The sequence below is a fragment of the Dermochelys coriacea genome, chromosome 14 (assembly GCF_009764565.3).
Source record: "Dermochelys coriacea isolate rDerCor1 chromosome 14, rDerCor1.pri.v4, whole genome shotgun sequence".
NCBI lineage: Eukaryota > Metazoa > Chordata > Testudines > Dermochelyidae > Dermochelys > Dermochelys coriacea.
Genome location: NC_050081.1, coordinates 14,310,618 through 14,334,754, shown reverse-complemented (window position 1 = coordinate 14,334,754; position 24,137 = coordinate 14,310,618). Strand labels below are relative to the sequence as shown.

The window sequence follows — 24,137 nt, the reverse complement described above, 5'->3', positions numbered from 1 at the left end:
GCCTCAGGGCAGTGCATGGAGCGCAATTACAACAGTGCAAGAATACACAACACCGCATGCATGCTCTCGCCCAGCCCAACCACGCACAGAGACAGGAATAGGGTCTCCTCCTGTTGTTCTTGTCTCAATGTTGCTTTTAACTTTGGAGCAGAGACCGTGCTGCATGCCCAGGAGAAGCACCACAGAAAGCAACGGTTCATTTCTTGGTGTGCAGAGACAACTGCCCACCATGCTAACCAATCTGGAGTTTCATGGTTCATTTGTACAGTCCCATCTGTCTGTAGCCATCTGTTGTCTCTCGTCTTACACTTAGATTGGACGCTCCTTGGGGTACAGACTGTCTTTATGTTCTGTGTTTAACAGCACCTAGTACAGGGGGTCCTGGGCCATATGGGGCTCTTAGATATTATGGTTATACAAATGATAAACAATAATAATAAAATAAGGCCCAATCCACAGGAATGGAGTCAAAGGTGGCATTAGTTTCTGGGCTGCTCTGGGGGTCAAAACAAAGCAGCTCATAGGGGCTGAGGCAGGGGACAGAATCTGCCTCTCCATCTTTGTATGTGTAGTAAAGCACCACGTAACCCTATGGTGCTGTATCAACAATTCAGGACAGAGCTACCATGGGCAATATAGAAAGCCCTGAGGTTAAAATGTCAAGTCACCGACATCAAGAACGTACCTTCATTTCATACACACCTGCACTCTCCCTTGACACAAACCACCCTCCGCAGCATCACACGGTCACGTATCTGCATCCCAGTACACACAGATCTGAGTCTCTGGGCACTGGGAATGCCGCAGGCACAACCCTGCATTAATAATCAGTTGCATACACCTGCATTACAGACAGGGCTTGGTGAACTAGTCTGGGTAAAACAGGAACCAGATGGAGCCTTTCATCACACCGAAGCTGAAGCTCATTTGAGGGCTGGAAGAGTAAAGGTAACGCTCTGAAACCCTGGCTTCAGTTTTGCGCCCCTCTGCCTTGCACAGCCACAGCAAGAGATGCTGGTTCCAGGAGAACAGATGGTTTCTGGCCCATTTGCCAACAAGGATGATCAGTAAGCATCGTGGGGCACAGATCATCTTTTTGTTCCATGTTTGTAAAGTGCCACAATGCAGTGCTGGGCCAGGCTGAGCCTCAGAGGCACTGTGGTCATACAAATCAATAATGGTAATCCTCCTCCTCCTCCCCAGGAAGCCTCTCATTGCTAGAGTCCAGCTCAGTTGTGCAGGCTTCAAATGTTCACAGAACGGTGGAATAAGAGCCCAGACGTTTGGGCGTTTATCTGGCTCAAACCTCTGAAGTTCACCCTTCAATAATGATAAACCTCCGGCATCCATGCAGGCACGCCCATCCACGCCGACATCATCTACAATCCATCCTTTGGGAGAACGTATCCTCCATTCAAAGAGCCAGACCCCGATCTCTGTGGAACATGGCTTAATTCAGTGGACTACCTCCCAATTCGCCCCAGGAAAAGTGAGAGAAGAATCAGGCCCTAAGTGTAAATGGAGGGCTGGAAATATAAGATAATGAGAAAAAAGCCCATGTCAGGACAGCAAAACCTGGGTCTGAAACTTCCTCTTCCCTTATTCTAATGTACTTTCAGGGCCTACACACTACACTACTCTGAATACACTAGACTGGAGAGATAGATACTCTCCAAAGCTGCAGCAGCGCTACTGGCTCCAGCCCCAGCTGCGTGTGGATCACATCAGCCATTCACATAATACTCTCTGCTTAGCCAGGAACTGGGCAAAGAGAGAGGGCCCCTCCTCAGTGCTACTCGCCCCTTTTCTTCAGGCAACAGCTCCTGCAATCGAAGACACACGGGCAGTTTAACTGAATACTATTCCATTCAATGATTATCTGAATGGGGGCAGAGGGGGTGTTTCACGCTCATCCCCTGAGCTGTAACAAGAGGCTCTCTCCCTAGCGCAGAAAGCTGCAGCGGTCTCACCCGGAAGTCTATGCCGACGGTAGCTATGAAGGTCCCAGAGAGGAAGGCCCCATCTTTGAACTGGAGCAGGAAGCAGGTTTTCCCCACACCCGAATCTCCAAGCAGCATCACCTACAACACGGGTGCAAAAACTCATTAATAGTGCTGGGGGAGAGTGTGATTCGGGGTGAGGGCAGAACCAGGGTTGAGGGCAGTGCAGCCCTGTTGAGGAGGAGTACTGATTGGGGTGGTGGGTGACACAGTCAGGGGCAGCCTGGGGTGTTTCTTTTTATTCCTGGAGCTTGTCAGAGCCATTAGCTTCCTTTCCTCTCCCAGCTCCCTTTCTCTTTCAAACACAGATTTGAACCCACACAAAGCGACACTGCCCTATAGTGTAGGTCTCAGATACAGCTTCCCTTAAAACAGGGTCTCCCCAGCTGGTGGCAATGTTTCCCCGCAGTGTCAGCTGCTTCCCAGACTGGGAAATGCTCCTGTAGCTGCAGGCAAGTCCTAGAAATTTAACTTTCTTCCCTCCATGCTTCTGTGGTGGTCTCTAATACACTCAGATCCAGGAACAGCTCATATGTTCAGAGCCAAGATACGGGCAGGCATCTCACCACCCCAGAGTTTCCTTCTCTTCTCTTTGGTCCCACAGCACTCAACCATGAGAGCACATGTTACCTGACTCCATGGAACTTCCAATGGGCAAAATATAAGAAAAGAAAGAAAGAAAGAAAGAAAGAAGGGGGCGGGATAGCTCTGTGGTTTGAGCATTGGCCTGCTAAACCCAGGGTTGTGAGTTCAATCCTTGAGGGGGCCATTTAGGGATCTGGGGCAAAAATTGGGGATTGGTCCTGCTTTGAGCAGGGGGTTGGACTAGATCTCCTGAGATCCCTTCCAACCCTGATATTCTATGTTCTAAGAGGGGGAGAGAGCACTAGTAGCGGTGGAAGTCATTACAGGAGGGATGTCACTGCTAGAGAGTCTGACTATGACCCCATTATCTAGCAGGGAATGGCTAAATGAGTTTCCCCTCTATATGAACAAATCATTTAATTGCTGCTTCTACTAATGCTTTGGAATGGCGCTAGGCCAGGAGCACCGTGCTGCTGGCACTCTTTGTAACTAGACACGTTCTATCTACAAATACCCCATAGATCTCTTCCTAGAGAATGGGACACACCATGGCACTATCCCCCTCCAGTCAGTTCTCCAGATACCAGCGTCAGGTTTCTCCCTGCAATCACAGGTAGACGGACAAAGACCTCAGGCCTATCTCAAGAAATGGCTCATTCTTTCTGTTGTCCCCTTTGTTCAGATCCAAGGAGAAAATCCAGGATATACATCTTAACACACTCAATCCACCTTCACCAAACATGGACGCTGCATCAGAGCAGTAGATCACATCATGGAACAGGCCAACCAAATACCCTGAAAGAATCTGCTTCAATAGAGAAATAAACCCCCCTCCAACTACACACCCATAGTTGTCACCACACCTACCACCACACACCGGAACTCATACAGAACAACATCAAACAAATACAACCCATACTTGATGGGGACTCCATCCTGAAAGAAATCTTTCCTGAACCCCCACTTCTGGCCTACAATCCACTCCCCAACCTCTCCAAGCTCATCATCAGAAGCAAGCTCCCCATAGACCAGGACTCACCAACTCAAAGTGGTGCCAGACCCTGCGAGAACAACAGATGCAAAACCTGCAGCCATATCTCCACTGCTCCAATGATAACACCTCTCACAACTCACCTTTCAAGATCCATGGATCCTACACCTGCCTATCACAACATGTGGTGTACCTCATCCAGTGCACTAAATGCACAGTAACTACTATGTGGGCGAAACCAGACAATCACTACGCTCTCAAATGAACTCACACAGGAAAACAAGAAAAGACAAACACCCTGTCACCTGTGGATGAACACTTTTTACCAAGCAATCACTCTGTATCTGACCTCTCAGTCTTCATCCTCAAGGGAAACCTACACCACACTTTAAAAAGACAAGCGTGGGAGCTTAAATTCATAACTTTGCAAGGCACTAAAACTCATGGACTGACCAGGAACACTGGATTTATGGCTTATTACAACAATCCATAACCCACTAACAACCCCCTCCCCAGCTGACTTCTTCCCCCTTCCTTCACCCCCCATGGCTGGCTGGGTGTTAACAGGCCACTTCCCTTTGAATGGTCCCTTGAAATATGTGTTAACTACTTACACTGAACAATCTGTTCCACCTCGTATGTACCTGTGACACATGCATCCGAAGAAGTGAGCTGTAGCTCACGAAAGCTTATGCTCAAATAAATTTGTTAGTCTCTAAGGTGCCACAAGTACTCCTTTTCTTTTTGTGACACTCTGAGAACCTTTCCCAGAGCTCTGGGTAAACTCAAAATTGCCTCTCTCACCAACGGAAGCTGGTCCAATAAAACAAAAATCTTACCACGCCCGCCTTGTTTCCTTGAACAAACTCTGACAGCCCCAGGACTCTCCGCCTTGCTCCAATCACCTCACCCACACCAGATACCAAAACAAACACACAGCTCAGCATCCACTCCTCCTAAGCAAACAGCAGCTTGGCTTCATTGGCACCTCCACATCCATTTTTACACCAGGGAGGGCGAGGCGGCACCCTTGCCAGGAGAAACACTGTGCATTATTAACAAGTACTCAGCCGCCCAGAAGGTGTGATCCCCTCCTGCCTGCTCTGCGATAACAGCAATTTCCTAGCCCTCACTGGGTGATAATTCATCAGGCACATGGGCAGCCCCCATCCCCTGTTAAAAACAGAACACGAAGCAGGGACTGCAGCAAGTGACCTGCAGAGAATGAAATAGTCTAAGGCAGGGGTTCTCAAACTGGGGGTTGGGACCCCTCACAGGGTTTTGAGGTTATTACATGGGGGGTCACGAGCTATCAGCCTCCACTCCAAATCCCGCTTTGCCTCCAGCCTTTATAATGGTGTTAAATATATAAAAAAGTGGTTTTAATTTATAAAGAGGGCACACTCGGAGGCTTGCGATATGAAAGGGGTCACCAGTAAGAAAGTTTGAGAGCCACTGGTCTAGGGTCCTGCCTGTCAGCGGAGATGAGCCCCTGTACCCTCTGCAGAAGTCAATGGGAGGTGCAGGTGCTCTGTGCTTCTGCAAGTCAGGCCCTGACATTCTAGCTGTCCCTGTCCAGACATGCAGACAAGGGGTCTGTCCTGGAGGAAAGATGGGGAATGGGATCATTCTTGTTGGGCCGGCAAATAAACTGTACTGCAAAAGATTCTGAGCCCCCAAATGACCCTTCTGCAGGCAAATTCACCTTGACTGATGTTGCCAAATCCTTTGCTGCAGACCCACCTGAACAGAGGCAAGCTTTGGGAGCAGCACTCTATCCTGACTCTAGCTCGCTCAAGGTAAAGTTTCCAGGTTGCTTTTGGGGAAAAAAGAAAAAAACCCATCTCCCCCCTATAAGTCCATCAAAAGAATCAGAGAGAAAGGAGCAGGAGGAAGGTGCGAGCATTAAAAAAGAAAAGAAAAGAAGGAAGTGGCCAAGAAAAAAAATGGGACCAAATGCCATTTTTCTGAATAACCAAAGCAAAGCAGAACGAACTCTCGCAGCAATCGCAGGCAGGGGCAAAACAAGCTGCTCGGCAGAGTGGAAGAACGGCCAGGGTGCTAGGGCGGGCTCAGAAGTGTCCCTCCCCCTCCCCTGATTCAATTCCCTGCTCTGGCACAGACTTCCTGTGTGAGCTTGGGCAATTCACTTTGCCTCTCTGTGCCTCAGTTCCTCCAGCCATACAATGAGGGTGCAACAACCCTGCCCTGCCTCCTGGCGGTGTTGTGAGGCTAAATACCTCAAAGACTGTGGGTCCTTGGGGAGCGGGAGCCGTGTAAGATAGGTATTGCAGCGGGGAGTGAGCAAAGCAAGCCCCATGAGGAGATGTTTCTCCCTGTGTTCACAGCTCCGGATGCAAATGCAGAACTCTGAGCACAGCGAGACCCAAAAAGGGAAGGGAAGCGAAGCGCTGCACACATCTCCCTGTACTAAGATTGATAAGCACCCTTCTCAGCTGCAGGCTCAAGGAGCACAGCGAGCATCTATTCTGCTGGTCCCAGGCTGGGTCTGGATCAAGTCCAGCTCACACATTCCCATGTGCTGGGGCCTGGCCTCTCCTCTGTACAGTGACAATTTTAGAGGTGGATCATTAGAACTTCCTACCGATGATCACATCCAATTTGGGGGGGACCACTTTTATGGCTGGTAGCAGATACCTCTGCTGGGAACCGTTGCCATGTGGCTGACTGGGTCCTGTGCCCATCCAGCGATGGTGCCTGATGACATCTGGCAGCTGACGGTGGGGACAGAGAGAATGGGGAAGCTGGCAAAAAGACAGAACTGACAGCTGCCAACCACCCCTGCACTGTGCACTCTTGGGTGGGGGCCTCCATGGCACCCCTGCTCCCTTTGCCTGGTGAAGTCCCATGGGCCCCCCGCCCTTGTCAGACAGGAAGCCAAGACCCTTGGGGTTGGTTCCCACCTACTCGGGCTGTGACCCGGCCAACAGGGGCTTTGGATCAGCTTCCCTCTCCCGGTCACGGGAACGTATCCGCCCCGGCAAGGGCTGCTGCAAGGGGTGGGAACCGCTGGACGCAGCCCCCGGGCTAGGCCAGCACCAGCCTGCGGGGAGCGCAGGGGAGGGCACCGTCCCCCTGGGCTCTGCACACGCAGCCACCCCCACCCTGAGCTTCGGAGGGGATCCCCGAGACCCAGGGCGCGTCGGACAGGCCGGGGGCGGGGCGCGAACCTGCACCCCAGCACGTCTCTCCCCCGCCCTGCCCCACTGGCCCCTTCGCGAACTGTCGCCGCCGCGGAGATGCTCTCAACACGCCGCCCGCAAAACCGCTCGCTTCTCCCGAGCGCGGCTCGCATCGTGTGAGCGGGACCCGGGGCGTGCAGCAGCGAGCGCGGCAGAAGGGGAAGAAAACCGGCCCCACACGAGCGGGGCCATCGCGGGAGAGGCTCCCCCCGCCAGCCCAGGCTCCGCGGCAGCTGGCAGCGCGTCGGGGCGGGGGGGGGGGGGACGGCCAGCGCTGGGGCTGAGCAACGCCAGGGGACCCCGGGGGAGCAACGCGCCCCCGCCGCCGCGCTGCGCTGCACCGACCCCTCCCGGCCCCCGGGGCGGCTCCCCCGCTGCCCCCTCCGCCCCGCGCCCGGGGGGAGCTCCCCACCCGCCGCCGGGGCAGGCTCCCACCTTGCAGGCGAGATCGTAGCCCTGCGTGAGCGACAGGGACCGCTCCCGGACCGCCGCGGGCCACCCGTTCTGGGCAGGAGCCGCGGACCCCGCCCGGCCACTCATGGTCCCAGGAGCCCGCAGCCCGGGCGGCGAGTAGGAACTAGGAGAGGCTCGGCAGCGCCCGCCCCGCTGCTCCTCCTCCCCGCGGCCCGCCCCCTTGCTGCGCTCCGTGCCGGGGACCGGACCAAACCGAACCCGAGCGAGCCCCGCGGCCTCCCGCACCAGTCAGCGGCAGCCGGGCCCGGCCGTTGCTCTGCGGGCTGCGCGGAACCGAACCTCGCTGCGCGATCCAAGGGCCGAACCGAACCGAACCGAACCCCAGCGCCCCCTTCCCCGGACCGCGCCGCTTCCCTCTCCCAGCCCGTGCCCGGACCGGACCCAGCGGTGCCGACCCAGCCTCCAGCCAGAACAGAACCCGGTCCCCTGCCCGGACCGGACCCAGCGGTGCCACCCCAGCCTCCAGCCAGAACAGAACCCGGTCCCCTGCCCGGACCGGACCCAGCGGTGCCACCCCAGCCTCCAGCCACAACAGAACCCGGTCCCCTGCCCGGACCGGACCCAGCGGTGCCACCCCAGCCTCCAGCCAGAACAGAACCCGGTCCCCTGCCCGGACCGGACCCAGCGGTGCCACCCCAGCCTCCAGCCAGAACAGAACCCGGTCCCCTGCCCGGACCGGACCCAGCGGTGCCGACCCAGCCTCCAGCCAGAACAGAACCCGGTCCCCTGCCCGGACCGGACCCAGCGGTGCCACCCCAGCCTCCAGCCACAACAGAACCCGGTCCCCTGCCCGGACCGGACCCAGCGGTGCCACCCCAGCCTCCAGCCACAACAGAACCCGGTCCCCTGCCCGGACCGGACCCAGCGGTGCCGACCCAGCCTCCAGCCACAACAGAACCCGGTCCCCTGCCCGGACCGGACCCAGCGGTGCCACCCCAGCCTCCAGCCAGAACAGAACCCGGTCCCCTGCCCGGACCGGACCCAGCGGTGCCACCCCAGCCTCCAGCCAGAACAGAACCCGGTCCCCTGCCCGGACCGGACCCAGCGGTGCCACCCCAGCCTCCAGCCAGAACAGAACCCGGTCCCCTGCCCGGACCGGACCCAGCGGTGCCGACCCAGCCTCCAGCCACAACAGAACCCGGTCCCCTGCCCGGACCGGACCCAGCGGTGCCGACCCAGCCTCCAGCCAGAACAGAACCCGGTCCCCTGCCCGGACCGGACCCAGCGGTGCCGACCCAGCCTCCAGCCAGAACAGAACCCGGTCCCCTGCCCGGACCGGACCCAGCGGTGCCACCCCAGCCTCCAGCCACAACAGAACCCGGTCCCCTGCCCGGACCGGACCCAGCGGTGCCGACCCAGCCTCCAGCCACAACAGAACCCGGTCCCCTGCCCGGACCGGACCCAGCGGTGCCACCCCAGCCTCCAGCCAGAACAGAACCCGGTCCCCTGCCCGGACCGGACCCAGCGGTGCCGACCCAGCCTCCAGCCACAACAGAACCCGGTCCCCTGCCCGGACCGGACCCAGCGGTGCCACCCCAGCCTCCAGCCACAACAGAACCCGGTCCCCTGCCCGGACCGGACCCAGCGGTGCCGACCCAGCCTCCAGCCACAACAGAACCCGGTCCCCTGCCCGGACCGGACCCAGCGGTGCCACCCCAGCCTCCAGCCAGAACAGAACCCGGTCCCCTGCCCGGACCGGACCCAGCGGTGCCGACCCAGCCTCCAGCCACAACAGAACCCGGTCCCCTGCCCGGACCGGACCCAGCGGTGCCACCCCAGCCTCCAGCCACAACAGAACCCGGTCCCCTGCCCGGACCGGACCCAGCGGTGCCACCCCAGCCTCCAGCCACAACAGAACCCGGTCCCCTGCCCGGACCGGACCCAGCGGTGCCGACCCAGCCTCCAGCCACAACAGAACCCGGTCCCCTGCCCGGACCGGACCCAGCGGTGCCACCCCAGCCTCCAGCGAGAACAGAACCCGGTCCCCTGCCCGGACCGGACCCAGCGGTGCCACCCCAGCCTCCAGCCAGAACAGAACCCGGTCCCCTGCCCGGACCGGACCCAGCGGTGCCACCCAGCCTCCAGCCAGAACAGAACCCGGTCCCCTGCCCGGACCGGACCCAGCGGTGCCACCCCAGCCTCCAGCCACAACAGAACCCGGTCCCCTGCCCGGACCGGACCCAGCGGTGCCGACCCAGCCTCCAGCCAGAACAGAACCCGGTCCCCTGCCCGGACCCAGCGGTGCCGACCCAGCCTCCAGCCACAACAGAACCCGGTCCCCTGCCCGGACCGACCCAGCGGTGCCGACCCAGCCTCCAGCCAGAACAGAACCCGGTCCCCTGCCCGGACCGGACCCAGCGGTGCCGACCCAGCCTCCAGCCACAACAGAACCCGGTCCCCTGCCCGGACCGGACCCAGCGGTGCCGACCCAGCCTCCAGCCACAACAGAACCCGGTCCCCTGCCCGGACCGGACCCAGCGGTGCCACCCCAGCCTCCAGCCACAACAGAACCCGGTCCCCTGCCCGGACCGGACCCAGCGGTGCCACCCCAGCCTCCAGCCACAACAGAACCCGGTCCCCTGCCCGGACCGGACCCAGCGGTGCCGACCCAGCCTCCAGCCAGAACAGAACCCGGTCCCCTGCCCGGACCGGACCCAGCGGTGCCGACCCAGCCTCCAGCCAGAACAGAACCCGGTCCCCTGCCCGGACCGGACCCAGCGGTGCCGACCCAGCCTCCTGCCAGAACAGAACCCGGTCCCCTGCCCGGACCGGACCCAGCGGTGCCGACCCAGCCTCCAGCCAGAACAGAACCCGGTCCCCTGCCCGGACCGGACCTAGCGGTGCCGACCCAGCCTCCAGCCAGAACAGAACCCGGTCCCCTGCCCGGACCGGACCCAGCGGTGCCGACCCAGCCTCCAGCCACAACAGAACCCGGTCCCCTGCCCGGACCGGACCCCGACCCAGCCTCCAGCCACAACAGAACCCGGTCCCCTGCCCGGACCAGACCCAGCGGTGCCACCCCAGCCTCCAGCCACAACAGAACCCGGTCCCCTGCCCGGACCGGACCCAGCGGTGCCACCCCAGCCTCCAGCCACAACAGAACCCGGTCCCCTGCCTGGACCGGACCCAGCGGTGCCACCCCAGCCTCCAGCCATAACAGCACCCGGTCCCCTGCCCAGACTGGACCCAGCGGTGCCATCCCAGCCTCCAGCCAGAACAGAACCTGGTCCCTGACCGGACCCAGCGGTTCCACCCCAGCCTCCAGCCAGAACAAAACCCGGTCCCTGGCCTGGACCGGACCGGACCCAGCGGTGCCACCCAGCCCTCCCTTCCCCAGGGCTCAACGAACTTACTGTATCTCCCCTTGGCCCTGGAACTGGACCCACCAAGCCCCTGTCTGGCCGGTCCAGTTCTGTACCCTTTACTCCCCCTTCAGGTGCCCCATCCCTCTTCTCCTCCAGCTCAGCCCCCCTCCCCACACTCCATCTTCCCCCAACTTCGCTGGAGCCAGGTGAAAGCGGGGGTTGGTTTGACTCCCATGGGAGACTTAGGAGAGCCAGGTGAGGAAGGCTTTCCAGCTGGGCACAGTGGACCCAGCTGGATCAACTCATCAGCCTGCATCCAGCCAGCCAGAGCCCAGAACCACAGTTGGTTGTAGGCTGCTGCCCAGGGAGGTGTGGGCCTGTCCCATGGAGAGGGCCCTAGGCACTGGGAAGTGGGCAGCCTCAGTCACTGACAGTCATTGTGTGAGTAGCTGCAGGCTAGTAAGGGGGACAGCTGCTGGCTCACTTGGAATGGAGGGACCCGGAGAGCAGGGGCTGGGGATGCATTGCCCTGTGCATGTCTGTATGGACATGCCTTGGCTGTGTGCATGTCCAGCTACCTGGGTGGAGGAGAACATATGGGAAGCTTCAGATCACACACAGGCCGCTACCTTCATGAGAAGGACTCCTACTTTTTGGTTTGTTCTCAGAGCTAAGACATCAACCAGTACACACTAGAGACAGGGCTTCATTTGTAATGAAAGAGGTGCCGGAGCTCAAGCAATTTTTTTACATTCATAACTGATGAAGGAAGCCCAGAGGTGCCGGGGCTCTGAACTGCCAGGCCCCGAGGTCCGGGGTTCTGAACTACCAAACCCAGATGTGACAGGGCTCGGCTCTGGCCAGGCGCAAATCAAGCACTGACTAGAGAGGAACATGAACCGAAACCACAGAGCTGGATTCTAATCCAGATCCAAACCTCATCTCCCCGGAATGGGCTGAAACCACACCCTGGATCTGAAACACCCACAGTTGTGGGGGAGAGGGAGAGCGTGTGTGTCCATCTGATCCTGATTTTTCCCAAGCTCAGCTCATTCTGCAGAGCAGGGGGAGCTGCCAAGAGGGTCGTGAACCCACAGTCTCCCTTGAGTTATGGTGAATCTGTCTGGCCTTGAGCTCTGCCTCACTCCTCGCTCCTTAACACTGTCTCTGTTCCCCCAACTCTTAACTCCAAGTCTTAGTTCATGCTGCCCCTATGACTAGATAGCCTCTCTCTGCCAGTCCACCACACTTCCCTCTTCCTTCAAGTCCCTCATTGAAACCCACCACTGCTGTCAGATTTTACTCTTGGGAGGTACTCAGATACTATGGGAATGGGCACCAACCTAGGAGAGAGAGTATTTCATTGATCAGTTACGACTCTGTCTGCTCCCATCCTCATGTCCCGTCATTTGATTACCATCTAAATGGGAGAGATGCAATCTGCTTGGGGCGGAGACCCGCCTGAACTCTGTTTCTAAAGCACCATGCATGGCTGTAGCACTGAACATATTAACCTACTCACCGTTCTCAGCAATCATTAAATTGCCCTACTGGGGAACAAAATTAGGCCAACCTCACCCTAGCTTCACACAATGAACCCCAAAAGTTAGAGACTGCTTGAAGGTGGCTTTCTGATCATTCATGGATGATCTGCTGCCTTCCCTCCAATGGTACCCCCAACACATATAGCAAGCAGAGAGCAAGGAAGCATGCACCACCATGCATAGCAGACACCCTCTCCAGGCCAGCGGAGCAGAATGGAATCCAAACAGCCATTGATTTAGGCCAGCCCCCAGCTCCCCTCCACCCCTGGTCCCTGACCTGTCCGAGGACTGCCTGGGATAACAGTGGAGAGATGGAACAACCTGGATTTCTCCCTTACAACAGTCTTTTTAAAACCCTATTGCTTCCAGTCAACCTCAAACTCATTTACAAGGATATTTAAGAAAGATGATGAAATTAACTTCATCTTATAGAAGAGGTTGAATGGGAGGGAAACCTCCTAGCCATATACTGGCCAGGGCACTGAGGGGAAGGGAAAGAGTGGGGAGGGTCATATAATCATCAGTTGATGCATTAACCTTGCAACTTGCTGGTCCCTCTGGTTGTATAAACATAGCAATGAAAAGTGCTTTCATTCCCTTCATGAATCAGCAATGGAGCACTTCACCAGAGAATGGGGTGGTAACACATCCCACTGGACTCATCACTAGGGAAGAAAACAAACCACTAACAAAGGAGCAATTTCTCACATCATGTAAACCAAGGATTCCAGCTAGCTGCTGACTCTGGGCAAAACCCTGGGATCTGAGATGAGGGTGCCCATCCGTGAGTTCTACACAGGTTTGGTCATTCCTCACCTGCACTAGATAGATTCCAGGACAAGTCTTTTCTCACCCGGTGGAAATCCAGTTTGAGAGCAACCTGAAATCTGGCATTTTTCAAGCCTCAGGAGAAAACAAAACAAAACAGAAAAATCTCTGGGATTGAAGGGAAAAGCTGGCAAATGCGACTTTGAACATTACATGGCATTTGCCAACAGTGCCCCGATCACTCTGCATCTGGCTTGCATCCCTTCCTCTCAGCCTTGATCCGTCTAGTCTGATTATACTGCAAGCGCTTTGAGGGCAGGGACTGTGAACTCCTAACCATTTGCACAGCTTCTAGCACCATCCTGATTGGGGCTCATGGGTGTATTTGCAATACAAATATTAACTAACAGTGATTCATAATTTTACACCTGGGGAAACAGTCACAGAAGTTAATGACTTGTCCAAGGGTACACACAATCTTTGACAGAGCCGAGAACAGACACCAGGTCTCCTGACTTCCCCTTTTGTGTTCTGACCATGCTACCTATGACTTCTTCCCTCCACACTCATCAGACACTGATCTCCTTCAGTCGGAGCCCTGGCCACTACAGATTAAAAAAAAAGATGGGAACGTCTGGCTAAACATTCAAACTCAAACTGAAAAGGGTAAATATGATCCTCTAACACCTCTGGGGTCTAATTCAGATCTCATCTAATGGGGGAGGGGAAAGGGAGCGGGGGCAGAGCATGGGAACAACAAAAGGGATCTCACAGGAACAGTGATGTGAGAGAGCCAGGAATGCTTTCCTCTTCGTGTGACAGCAGTGTTATGTTACCAAACACTCCACTTTGCTAATGCATTTCAGGTGATGCCCTTTGTACAGAATCACCTACATGATAATTATTAAGCACTAGTCCTCACTAGAACAATACCACAGGCATTCTGACAGATAGGGCCAGATCCTCAGTTGGTGTAAATTGGTATCGTTCCATTCAAGACAATTTACACAATGTGAGGACAATCTTGGGACAGATTCTGCCCTCAGCAGTGCTGGGATAATTCACTGAATGCATGGGCCTGATCCTGCCCCAGTGCACATCTGGAGAGGTTCCACTGAAGTCAATGGATTTATGCAAGTGTAAAACTAGTAGGCATGAGACCAAACATCAGGACTTGTCTCCAACATGCAGAAGTTAGGCTTTCATTGGTCTACAAACTAAATGATGCATGCAAACGCAGGGGGGATGGCAGAGACACGCTCCACGCAGGTGTTTCTGTTACCGTGCTCTCACTGGTCTCCGAGTTTTGTTTTAGCCAAGACTTCCTCTACCCCTCAGGAGAGAATAGATTAGGAACCTGTATTTCCAGTCTTCGTAACTGTACTGAAGAATATGCACATGGAACATGTACTCACCGGCCAGTTAAACTGAACACAGCTGAGATCCTTTGGGTGGATGTATTTCAGATGATCTAAAGCGATTAAAAGCTCCTACTGAGTGCTGTAATAAGTGAGGATTAATAATACCAGGAAAGATTATGACGGTCCCCAACTATGGGTGATAATTATGTTTGGCAGACCTGAAATTCCTCCTGCAGTTTCAAGAGAATAGGTTCTTAACCTTTTTGTCCTGAACTCTTCAACAGTTGCCACACTCCTCCCCAGAGAGGGTTGCATTTCAGTGGTGGGCAAAGTACTCCTTTATACCACGTCTATGTATGGCCCAGTCTTGTCCTTGTGGGTAGGCTCCATGCTGCAGCAGGGCGATGGAGGGAGATGAGACCAGAGCAGTGCATTTTGCATGTCAGTTAGAGGAGTTATTCTGTCAGTGCTGGAAAGGGAGGGTCAGGGAAAAATGTTCCTCAGAACTCTGGAAAAGTTTGGATCTAGAGCCATATCTGAATGACCCGGCCCAGCTCTATAATTAACGTATCCTAATCCCAACACCTGTGGATTTAGGGGTCATGTGGATTCAGACAGAATTCTAGAACCCAATTTCCTGGGTCAGGAGGATCTCTAGTCTCATGCCATGTAAATACCACCTCTACCCCTTTGTGGTGACACAGCTGGGCAAGTGATAGCAGGTGATGAAAGGAACACACAGAGCCTCTTGCATGAAGGAGGGATGTTTCCCTTTGTTCCATTGCAACAAAGGAACACAGGAAGGAGAATTTACACAGCTATTATGCTCCCTGGCTGAGGACATACAGGGAATGTGTTATCAGCCAAACTTATCTGTTCTTCTGATTTGCATTTTGGAAATGTCACTGAACGCTGAATTCTCTCCACCCTGGGAAACAAAATGGCCAGCAAATCAGTCACCCGCTCTACAAGGCCTCTGTAAACGACTTATAGAATCATAGACTATCAGGGTTGGAAGGGACTTCAGGAGGTCATCTAGTCCAACCCCCTGCTCAAAGCAGGACCAATCTCCAATTTTTGCCCCAGATCCCTAAATGGCCCCCTCAAGGATTGAGCTAACAACCCTGGGTTTAGCAGGCCAATGCTCAAACCACTGAGCAATCCCTCCCCACATTAGGAGTCCCAGTGGGTAGATAGAAAGATTAACCTAAATAATCTATACAGAAGCCCCTGGAACCCCGTAAAATTGGGTTCCTAATCCATGAACTATTGGAACTCATTTACAAAATTTTTCTTAAATATTACATGAATATATTGTCTCATACTATAGAATCAGAATTTATAATCCCTATTCTGTGATGACAGGTTTCAGAGTAGCAGCCGTGTTAGTCTGTATCCGCAAAAAGAAAAGGTGCCACAAGTACTCCTTAGAGACTAACAAATTCCCCTTAGTTCTCACCAACACTACAAGAGAGACAGGGTGGGTGGGGAAATCTCCCTTACTGCACCAACGAGTTTACAAAATGAAAATATTTTGTTGGTGGAGAAGTTGGTGCAATAAAAGAGATTACCCCACCCACCGTGTGTCTAATATCCTGGGACCCACACAACTACAACAACACTGCATATGACCACACGAGGGCAGTCTTACTCCATTCAGCCTCTAGGCATTTCCTGCACTCCTAGATCATTTTTCATCTCTGAGACACAGCTGACCATGAGGTTGTTAGGAGCCAATTATGATTATTCCCTCGGTTCCTCAACCCAATTTGGAAAAGGAAATCCCTATTATTAATTGCTACCTGACACCCAGACAGCTTCATCCTCGCCTCACTGAAGGGGAATAAGGGATTAGACCAAGCATGCTTGTCCAGATGAGAACACAACCATCAGGGGAGAAACCCCCCGATACTCAGTCTTTAAAGGTAATGGAAACAATTCAGGCCTCCAGGGCCTTGAGTGAGAGTGTCCATGGCTCACCAGCACAAGGGATTAAGCAGCATGTACAAAGCTATAGGCTCCCAGTTGTAGGTGCAGCAGAGAAGCGGGCAACAGATGCAAAGAGAGTCACTCTGGAAATTGAACTGGGCCACAGTAGGAGTGAGCTTTCCACCAACATGCTGTGTTTCTAATTCAGAGGGAAGGGGTCTGGGCTGCCTCTAGGCCTCTGCCCCGTAGGTGCAGGCCAAAGGGTATTTTCTGTCTGTACAGGATGGTTTATAGTGTATAAGCCAACACTATAATGGAACACACAGCTAGACTTCCACTATAATCCCATGTTTTCACCAGTTTTTAACTTTCCTGTACATTTACCTTTTGGATTCACTCTGACTGGTGTGACTCAGGTGAATTTCGTTGAATTGAATCCGATTGGTCAGCCCTGAACAGCATGCGTCGGTGACACAATACTCTTTCCCCAGTTTTTGTAAATTGATTTGATCTGGGTAAGTCACAAAACATCTCAACTCAACAGAGCAAACCTTCACCGACAGGGAGTTCTCAGTGAGGCAGACTCATTGGCAAGGTTGGAGGGAAAAGTTAATATGCAATTTGAAAAGTGCCACCTTCAAGCATTCATAGCAACAAGTGTTTTTGCTTTTTCCGGACAGCATTGGGCAACTCCATCATGCAGTGCAGCTTAATTCTGTGTTGCTACACATTGTACAGCTATATAGAACGCAGCCAGGTTTTCCCCTACACACAGGGTGCTGCTCTTTAAACATACAGAGAAGGGAACATCTACCTAGTTAATAAATACGATGTCCATGTCTATAGAATTTCACTGGTATGCCACTGGCACCCACTTTTTTATATTTTCGTGGACTCCAGCCAAGAGGCAAAATCTTATTTTGATCCATCCTCATGTTTCCCTTCGCCCTGTTTTTAGATGGCCAGCTAGATCCTCCGTGCATGTCACCTCTCTCTGATTTTGGTTAGAACTTTCTGCAAACAGCACATCACTGCTATTAGAGGAAACAAATGTAAACAAAAAAACAAAACAAAAAACATGCTTTACTTGGAGAATTTAATGCCTCTGTGGCTGACGTGCAATTTCGATACCATGGTATACTGGATACTGAAGTTATCTTTGGATGCCACGTTTTCAGGTGGCTCTTCTGATTGCTTACTATCCTCAGACTCGTATGCTACCATGGTAAGTCCTATATTCCTTTTTTTTTTAAATAGTCAATACCACTTCCACTACTGAATGCTCAGCTGCAGAACAGCGGAATAGCCAAAGATTCAGCCCTTACCGTAAATCCGATGCCCACGGTGGCAGAAAAAGAGCCGGGAATGAACTTGCCCTGGTCAAACTGAACCAGCAGTGATGTCTTCCCCACTCCACTGTCTCCGACCAGGATGGTCTGTAAGAATCAAAGAGAGAGCCATTAGCATCCCGATAAGTGACTCAGGAAGCTAGAACGGCCTTTGCTGTCTGAAACTCTGCAGGCTTCTCCAATATGTATCCTCGGCATGCTGCATGGGGAAGAGCATGGCAGTTCCGTGCCCCTTTTCCCCACGTACCGACAGCTGGGTTATTTGCTGCTTGTGAAGTGCCTGGATCCCACTGAACACATTCTGAACTGGTGCAAATTGCTGCAGCTCTGTTGAAGTCAATGGAGTGATGCCAATTTCCACAAGCTAAAGATCTAGCTCCTAGGGTCTGATTCTGCCCTTATGCCGGTTTTACGCTAGCTTGACTCCAATGACTCCGTTAGAGTTACTCCTGATTTACACCAACGTAAGGGAGATCAGAATCAGTCCCATGGCATCTCTGAGGGATCCAAGCAGCAGCAAACAACCAAGTGATCAAGGTCAGGGGATCTGACCCAGCCGACTGTCGTTAACCCTCAAGCACCAGGGAAATGGAAAGCTCTGTTCGGAGTCCTTAGCCAGCACTTTTGGGCCAGATACCACATGGAATCACTGGGCTCAGGAGACTCACTGCAAGTCATTAGGAGTTGGACTCCTGAATCTCTAAATCACTCTTGGGACTTACCCATGTAAACCAGCTAGGGCTTGCAGTGCTGAGCAGCACAATGCCTCAGCACCTGTAGAAACCAGAAAAAGAAACTACACCATCTGCTCAAGAAACTCCCTGAAGAAGCACAAGAACGAATCCGCACAGACACACCCCTAGAACCCCGACCTGGGGTATTCTATCTGCTACCCAAGAGCCATAAACCTGGAAATCCTGGATGCCCCATCATCTCAGGCATTGGCACCCTGATAGCAGGATTGTCTGGCAATGTAGACTCCCTCCTCAGGCCCTACGCTACCAGCACTCCCAGCTATCTTCGAGCTTTAAAGTGCTGGAAATGGCCCACCTTGATTATCACTACAAAAGGTTTCTTCCCTCTTCCCCCCCACCCTCCAGCTGGTAAGAGCTCACCTTTCCTGATCACTCTTGTTATAGTCTGTACGGTAACACCCATTGTTTCATGTTCTCTGTGTATATAAAATCTCCCCACTCTATTTTCCACTGTATGCATCCGATGAAGTGAGCTGTAGCTCACAAAAGGTTATGCTCTAATAAATTTGTTAGTCTCTAAGGTGCCACAAGTACTCCTTTTCTTTTTAGAAATACTGGTGCAGAGGAGCACAGTGGAACAGCTGCTCTAAAGTTGTTGAGACTGGAAAGTCAGAGATCAAGGTGAAACGGGGCAGAGTCTCCACCACAACAGGAGCACATTCACTGTGACCATGAAGAACCTGACTCTGAGAGATGCTAGGATCTACTGATGTGGAATAAATATAAAAGGTGCAGGTGATCCTTATTCCCTTGTTAAGGTGACTGTTCTCCCAGGTGAGTCTCTGCTCTGATCTACTGATGGCAACCTGGAGCAAAGGCCAGATTAACTCTCCCGTGGGACCAGGGCTATTAGATTTTGTTGGGCTCCTGTATACAAGTCTTTTTCCTAATTTAAAACAAAATGATCACAATCATGGCATTGAGGCTATTAATGCTATACTAAACTTGCCTTTTAGTTAACATAAAGTCATTCTGTGGTTACATTTAAGTCTTAAAACATTTAGACTATAGTAAAGTTAATTCAAAATAGCCTACTTCTTATCTAAGAACAGCTGTTATATTAGTTTCTTTCTGGGAGAGAGTTTGGATGCAGGAGGGGGTTCTGACCTGGGGCAGAGGGTTGGGTGCAGGAGGGAGTGCGAGGTGTAGGCTCCGGCCGGGAGGCACTTACCACAGGCAGCTCCCAGCCAGCAGCACTGTAGGGCTCAGGCAGGCTGCCTGCATGCCGTGGTCCCACACCACTCCCAGAAGCCACGCCAGGGGTGGGTGGGGGAACAACATGTCTCCGTGCAGTGCCCGCACCTGCAAGTGCCCAGTTCCCAGCCAATGGGAGCTGCAGGGACGGTGCTGGCAGCAGGGGCAGCACGTGGAGCCGCCCTCCTGTCAGGGGCTGCAGAGACGTGCCAGCAGCCGGCTGTTTCCGGGAGTGGCATGGAGCCGTGGCATGTAGGCAGCCTACCTGAGCCCTGCTGCGCCATGGCCCCCCTTAGCCTGGGGCTGCAGCCCCTAAAGCCTCTGAATTAATCTGGCCCTGCCTGGAACCCAAGTGTCTTTGATTGCGGAGTGCTGGTGGGAGACTCAGACAGCTATTTATAGGCACTAGCTTATCCCCAGGATAGCATCCTGGTCACTCAACCCTAGTGGACAGCAATAGGCTTTGTGTTTGGGTCAGTGAGGCTGAAGGAGTGAGCTGATGTGGGCACCCAGGGATTAGTGTATGTATGTGTGTGCAAGCTACACCACCTACTCCTGGACAGCGCCATGCACCCACTCCTGCAGCAACTCTTAGTCTTGGAGGGCCAGCAGGGTGCTGCTGGAGGCCTCCAAGCTCCAAAGCGGGGGAATGGCAACAGTGGGCTGCAAGACCCTCTCCATCACACAAAAAGGCAATCCTGTCGCTGCTGACCTGAGGCTGGGGGCAGAGGGACCAGGGGGCAGGGACTCCTGGCAATGCAGCCAACTATAGGGGAGACTCCCCTACTGAATGCAGGACTGGGATGGGCAGAAGCAGCAGGCCGGGGGGGGGGGGGCAGGTATGGAGAGGGGGAGCAGGAAGGAGCACGGAGTGGGGTGTGCTCTACCTTGGGTACCTTGCTCTGCATGCCTAGCTCCATTGTAGCAGGTCTCTTGGATCAGGCTGGACCCCCAGGCAGCATGGGCTAGTCCCTGAGGGCTCCCTACTCTGGGCTGGCTCAGGAAGCCATGGTGCACTAGGAATAGAAGCAGCCAGCGGAACCTGCTCCTTCTGTCGACATTTCCTTGTGAAGATCAAATAAAGGAAACAACTGTGTGTGTCAAAATTTAAAATCCACACAGTGGCCTGCGTGAGAGTTATTATGGCACAGGATCAGTGTGTGGAACAGAGGGGTGTCTGGGGATCTGGTCCTGGAGCAAGGGGGGAAAAAGCCTGTATGATCTCGGGGGAAATCCCTAGAGGGGCTCAGGTTTGAATATCTCCCTTGCTGCAGGGGGTAAATATTTGGCCAATAACTATTATAGCAAATTGAATGGCCCCCACAGGCCGAGTGTATTCAATCTAGAGACTGTGGTCAATGCTTGGAGTACAGCATAGGGGGAGCTTAGTGCTGCTCTGCGGCCCTGATCCAAAGACCATTGAAGTCTCTGGATACACTCCCACTAACTTCAGTGCGCATAAGGCCCTAAGTGCAACCTTAACTATGGAGCTCCATGCTATGTACCCCATGTGAAATTCCCCCTCCCTATCCAGTCCCCACCCTGAGATCAGCCCACTGCCATGCAGCGTACCCCAGCTTCTCACCTTTGCTCCATTACAGAGCTCTGCTTTTCACTGATGGACAGTAGCTGCCATCGCCTGGTTGTGTGGTCACTTGTGTGTGGTGCATTTGTTAGTGACAGTCTAGACCCCTGCGGTCACCTCTCTGTGTGCCAGCTAACACTCATACCGTGTGCTAATTGTCCCTATCGGTGAAAGGCCAAGAACTGAACTGGCCCTAGAGACCGATGGCTCCCTTCACTCCTAGGAGTGCAGTGGGGAAGCTTGCTCTGCCCGTGCTGGGAGTGTTCGGTGAAGAGCGGGCTCCAGGCTCCAGCATGGGCAGGCTGGCACCTTTCACTTGAAATGTCAAGACTAAGAACGCAGCAGCCTATGGAGAAGTGACATTTTGAAGACCTCAGAGCACTGTGTTTTCTAGCTTATATTTTCAGCGCTTTCCACTGCAGTGATAGTAACCACTGGATCTCTCTCCCCAGCAATAAGCACCTCAAAAGGTAAGGGCAGTTAAGTACATGTAAAAGCAGGGTCTAAGCAGGGGTGTTCAGGACTGAATTTCCAGGCCCAGCTTTGCATGCATGTTACAGTCTGCAGCGGCAGAGATGGGCACATCCTGGTTTATGTATGCACACTAAGGGGCCGAGCACCTAGCTGCCTGATTGGTGCCTGCAGATGGGGATTTTGCACATCCAAAAACAGAAGTTTCCACCCGCCTGCTGGTGCTCGTGACCCTGCACTGCCAGGCTGATGCACCGTTTCCCGGCACTGTGTGTCATCATTTACACAGGCACAGAGGGAGTGCAAGCACACTGCAAAAGTCTGTGGGAAAACTGCACAAGTTCTGCAGGCTCAGGAAGCTACAAAGCACAGAGAGGTAGAGCTGCTGCCTCATGGTCTCTCAGTGTGTACCAGTGTGACAGAGCTAGGACTAGATCTCGGGTGTTCCTGGACTCCGGTTCTGTGGTCAGACCACTAGCCCAGGCTTCCTCAAGACCTTTACTCTGTCTAACTGCACTTTCTCCATTGGTTTCCCTAATAACGCTTTGCAATCAGTGTACAAGAAGCTGCCATCTTATTTCTCACCCTTCCCGAGAGAGATCAAGACCTTCCCTCAAAGATCACCCTCCTCCTTCAATCTTCACCGCTCCAACCAGACATGGCAGCAGCAGGCAAATCCTCTCTTTTCTCTTGGCTTGCTCTTCCCTCTTATTCATATTGCCAGCCCAGTCTGCTCTGCCTTCCCTCCCCACCAGTTGTAGCTACAGCTGGTAAATTAAATCTTCCCCTGGATATGGTGACTTAGCCAACTCACTTACTCTAATTATATCACATCTCCCTTGGCAGACATGCTAATAAGTAAAATTGTCTTGGTTTCTGAGCTTCTAGTGTCTGTACAGAACCCAGTTTGAGTTTCCCTTCTCTGGCCCTGCCTCTCTTTTGCGCCGTAATACGAGCTGGTCAAAGATCTCCCTTTAGCTGACCTCGGTCTCACCCCTCAGCCCTTGGTGTAGAAACCGAGGGCTGGTCTACAGCCAAAGCCAGGGTTTAAACCAAAACTTAGGTCAGCCTAGCAACGTTGCTCTGGGGTGTGAAACATTCACACTGCTGAGAGATGTCGTGAAGCCAACCAAATCCCTGGTATAGACATCACTAGGTCAATGGGAGAATTAGTCTGTCTACCTAGCTCCTGGCTCTTGCGGGGGTGGATTTACTACAACGATGGAAAAAAAACCTTCTATCACTGAAGCAAGTGTCTACACTATGGCAGCATAGTGACTGCGCAGTCATGTAGACAAGCCCCAAAAGGGGTCAGTTTTATACCAATTCAGTTAAACTGGTGCAACTTTATGTGTGGACGTTTACATGGATCTAAGGCTGGATTGTAGCAGTTCAGCTGGGTCAGTAAATTATCAGCTCCATGCTAAGCCTCATATAACCAGTTTGAAAAACTGATAGAGGAGCCTTCACGCAGGGCCGCGCAATAGTTTAACAGCATCAGTTTTTGAACTAATTTGAGTTAAACTAGTGCAACTTTGGCATGCAGGTAACCCCTGACTGGATAATTCTGTGCATTATTCCCAGGGGGGAGCAGCACTGCTTTAGCCATGCTTTATGGAGGTCTCTTTCTATAGAAGGTAGTGGAAGGGCTTCTGCATTTAGGAGAGGAGACTAGAGAGGGAAGAGGGTCACTTTTTTCAGCTCTGATGAAATGCCCAGGAGGCTGAATTTGGAAAGTGTCAAGTCTGGCTCTGGGCCTCTCTCTGGAGCTTGGTTGGTTGGAATGGGCATTGGCATTCTCTGGGTCAAGGAGTGGCTGTGGGTCCCTGGGGCTGGAAGTGAACAATCCCTATAGCAGGGAGGGTCATGGCACAGGGGTGGGAGGCGGGGAGAGGGAATAGCAGGGTCTGTAAATGGCTGCTGGCAGTCCAGTATACAGAGGTGCATTTGCACAAATACTTAGGGCAGGGCTGGCTTTGTTCCCTGACTGAATTTCCACCACCCCCTTCACTGACAGGTAGGCAGTGTCTCAGAGATGTATTTTTCCTTTGTCTTCCAGTTCTTCTTTCATCAGTGCTCTGTTCTTGCTGCCAGTGCTCCTGCTGGTTTTACTTATGTTACTGAGCGGAGCCATTCTCCTGGCCCGAAGAATGATGCTGAAGAGGAAAAAAGGTGAGAGGCGGAAGCGGGGGGGGCTGCCCTGGTCTCAGATGGGCTCTGCCCTCCTTTCATTCCCCCCCCTCCAATCACTTACTACCTTGGCCAATAAAGCTTTGTGACGCCCTGATCCTAACTGCTTAGTCTGCCAAAAATCCCATGCAAATCAGGAGTTTTGCCTCAATAACCAGTTCTCCCATTTCTATGTTCAGTGCAAGGGAAGTGGTTTAACAGAACTGCAATTATTTAGAGAGCAGCCAGACCGTGCTAAGCACTATAGGGGGACACAGCAAGACACAGTTCCTAGAGGGAAAGGCTTTCAATCGAAGCAGGCAACACCCAGGCCCAGCGTAGGGGAGGGGAGTCTGAGCCCCGTTTCACTGTTTCTCTTATCTGATTTTGGTCTAAATCTCTCTCCCCCCATCTGAACTTGGCATGGGGCGGGGGGAGGGAGGGTAAGGGTTAA

At 53.5% G+C, this 24,137-nt stretch overlaps 1 protein-coding gene across 4 annotated transcripts in view; it reads right to left on the bottom strand.

Moving 5' to 3' along the window:
- Nucleotides 1-24,137, bottom strand: part of RAB37 (RAB37, member RAS oncogene family) — a 56,974-nt gene that overhangs the window by 12,304 nt on the left and 20,533 nt on the right. The window contains exons 1-2 of one of the 4 annotated variants that reach the window (XM_043496431.1): nucleotides 7,215-7,377; nucleotides 1,971-2,081 (exon numbers count right to left, since the gene is read on the bottom strand). In XM_043496431.1, coding sequence (XP_043352366.1) covers nucleotides 1,971-2,081; nucleotides 7,215-7,319 — 216 coding nt within the window. In that variant the 5' untranslated portion in view covers nucleotides 7,320-7,377. Of the gene's footprint in view, nucleotides 1-1,970; nucleotides 2,082-7,191; nucleotides 7,378-17,485; nucleotides 17,597-24,137 lie in introns of those variants that run through there. The other 3 variants (XM_043496433.1, XM_038372115.2, XM_043496432.1) reach the window with 3 other exon arrangements.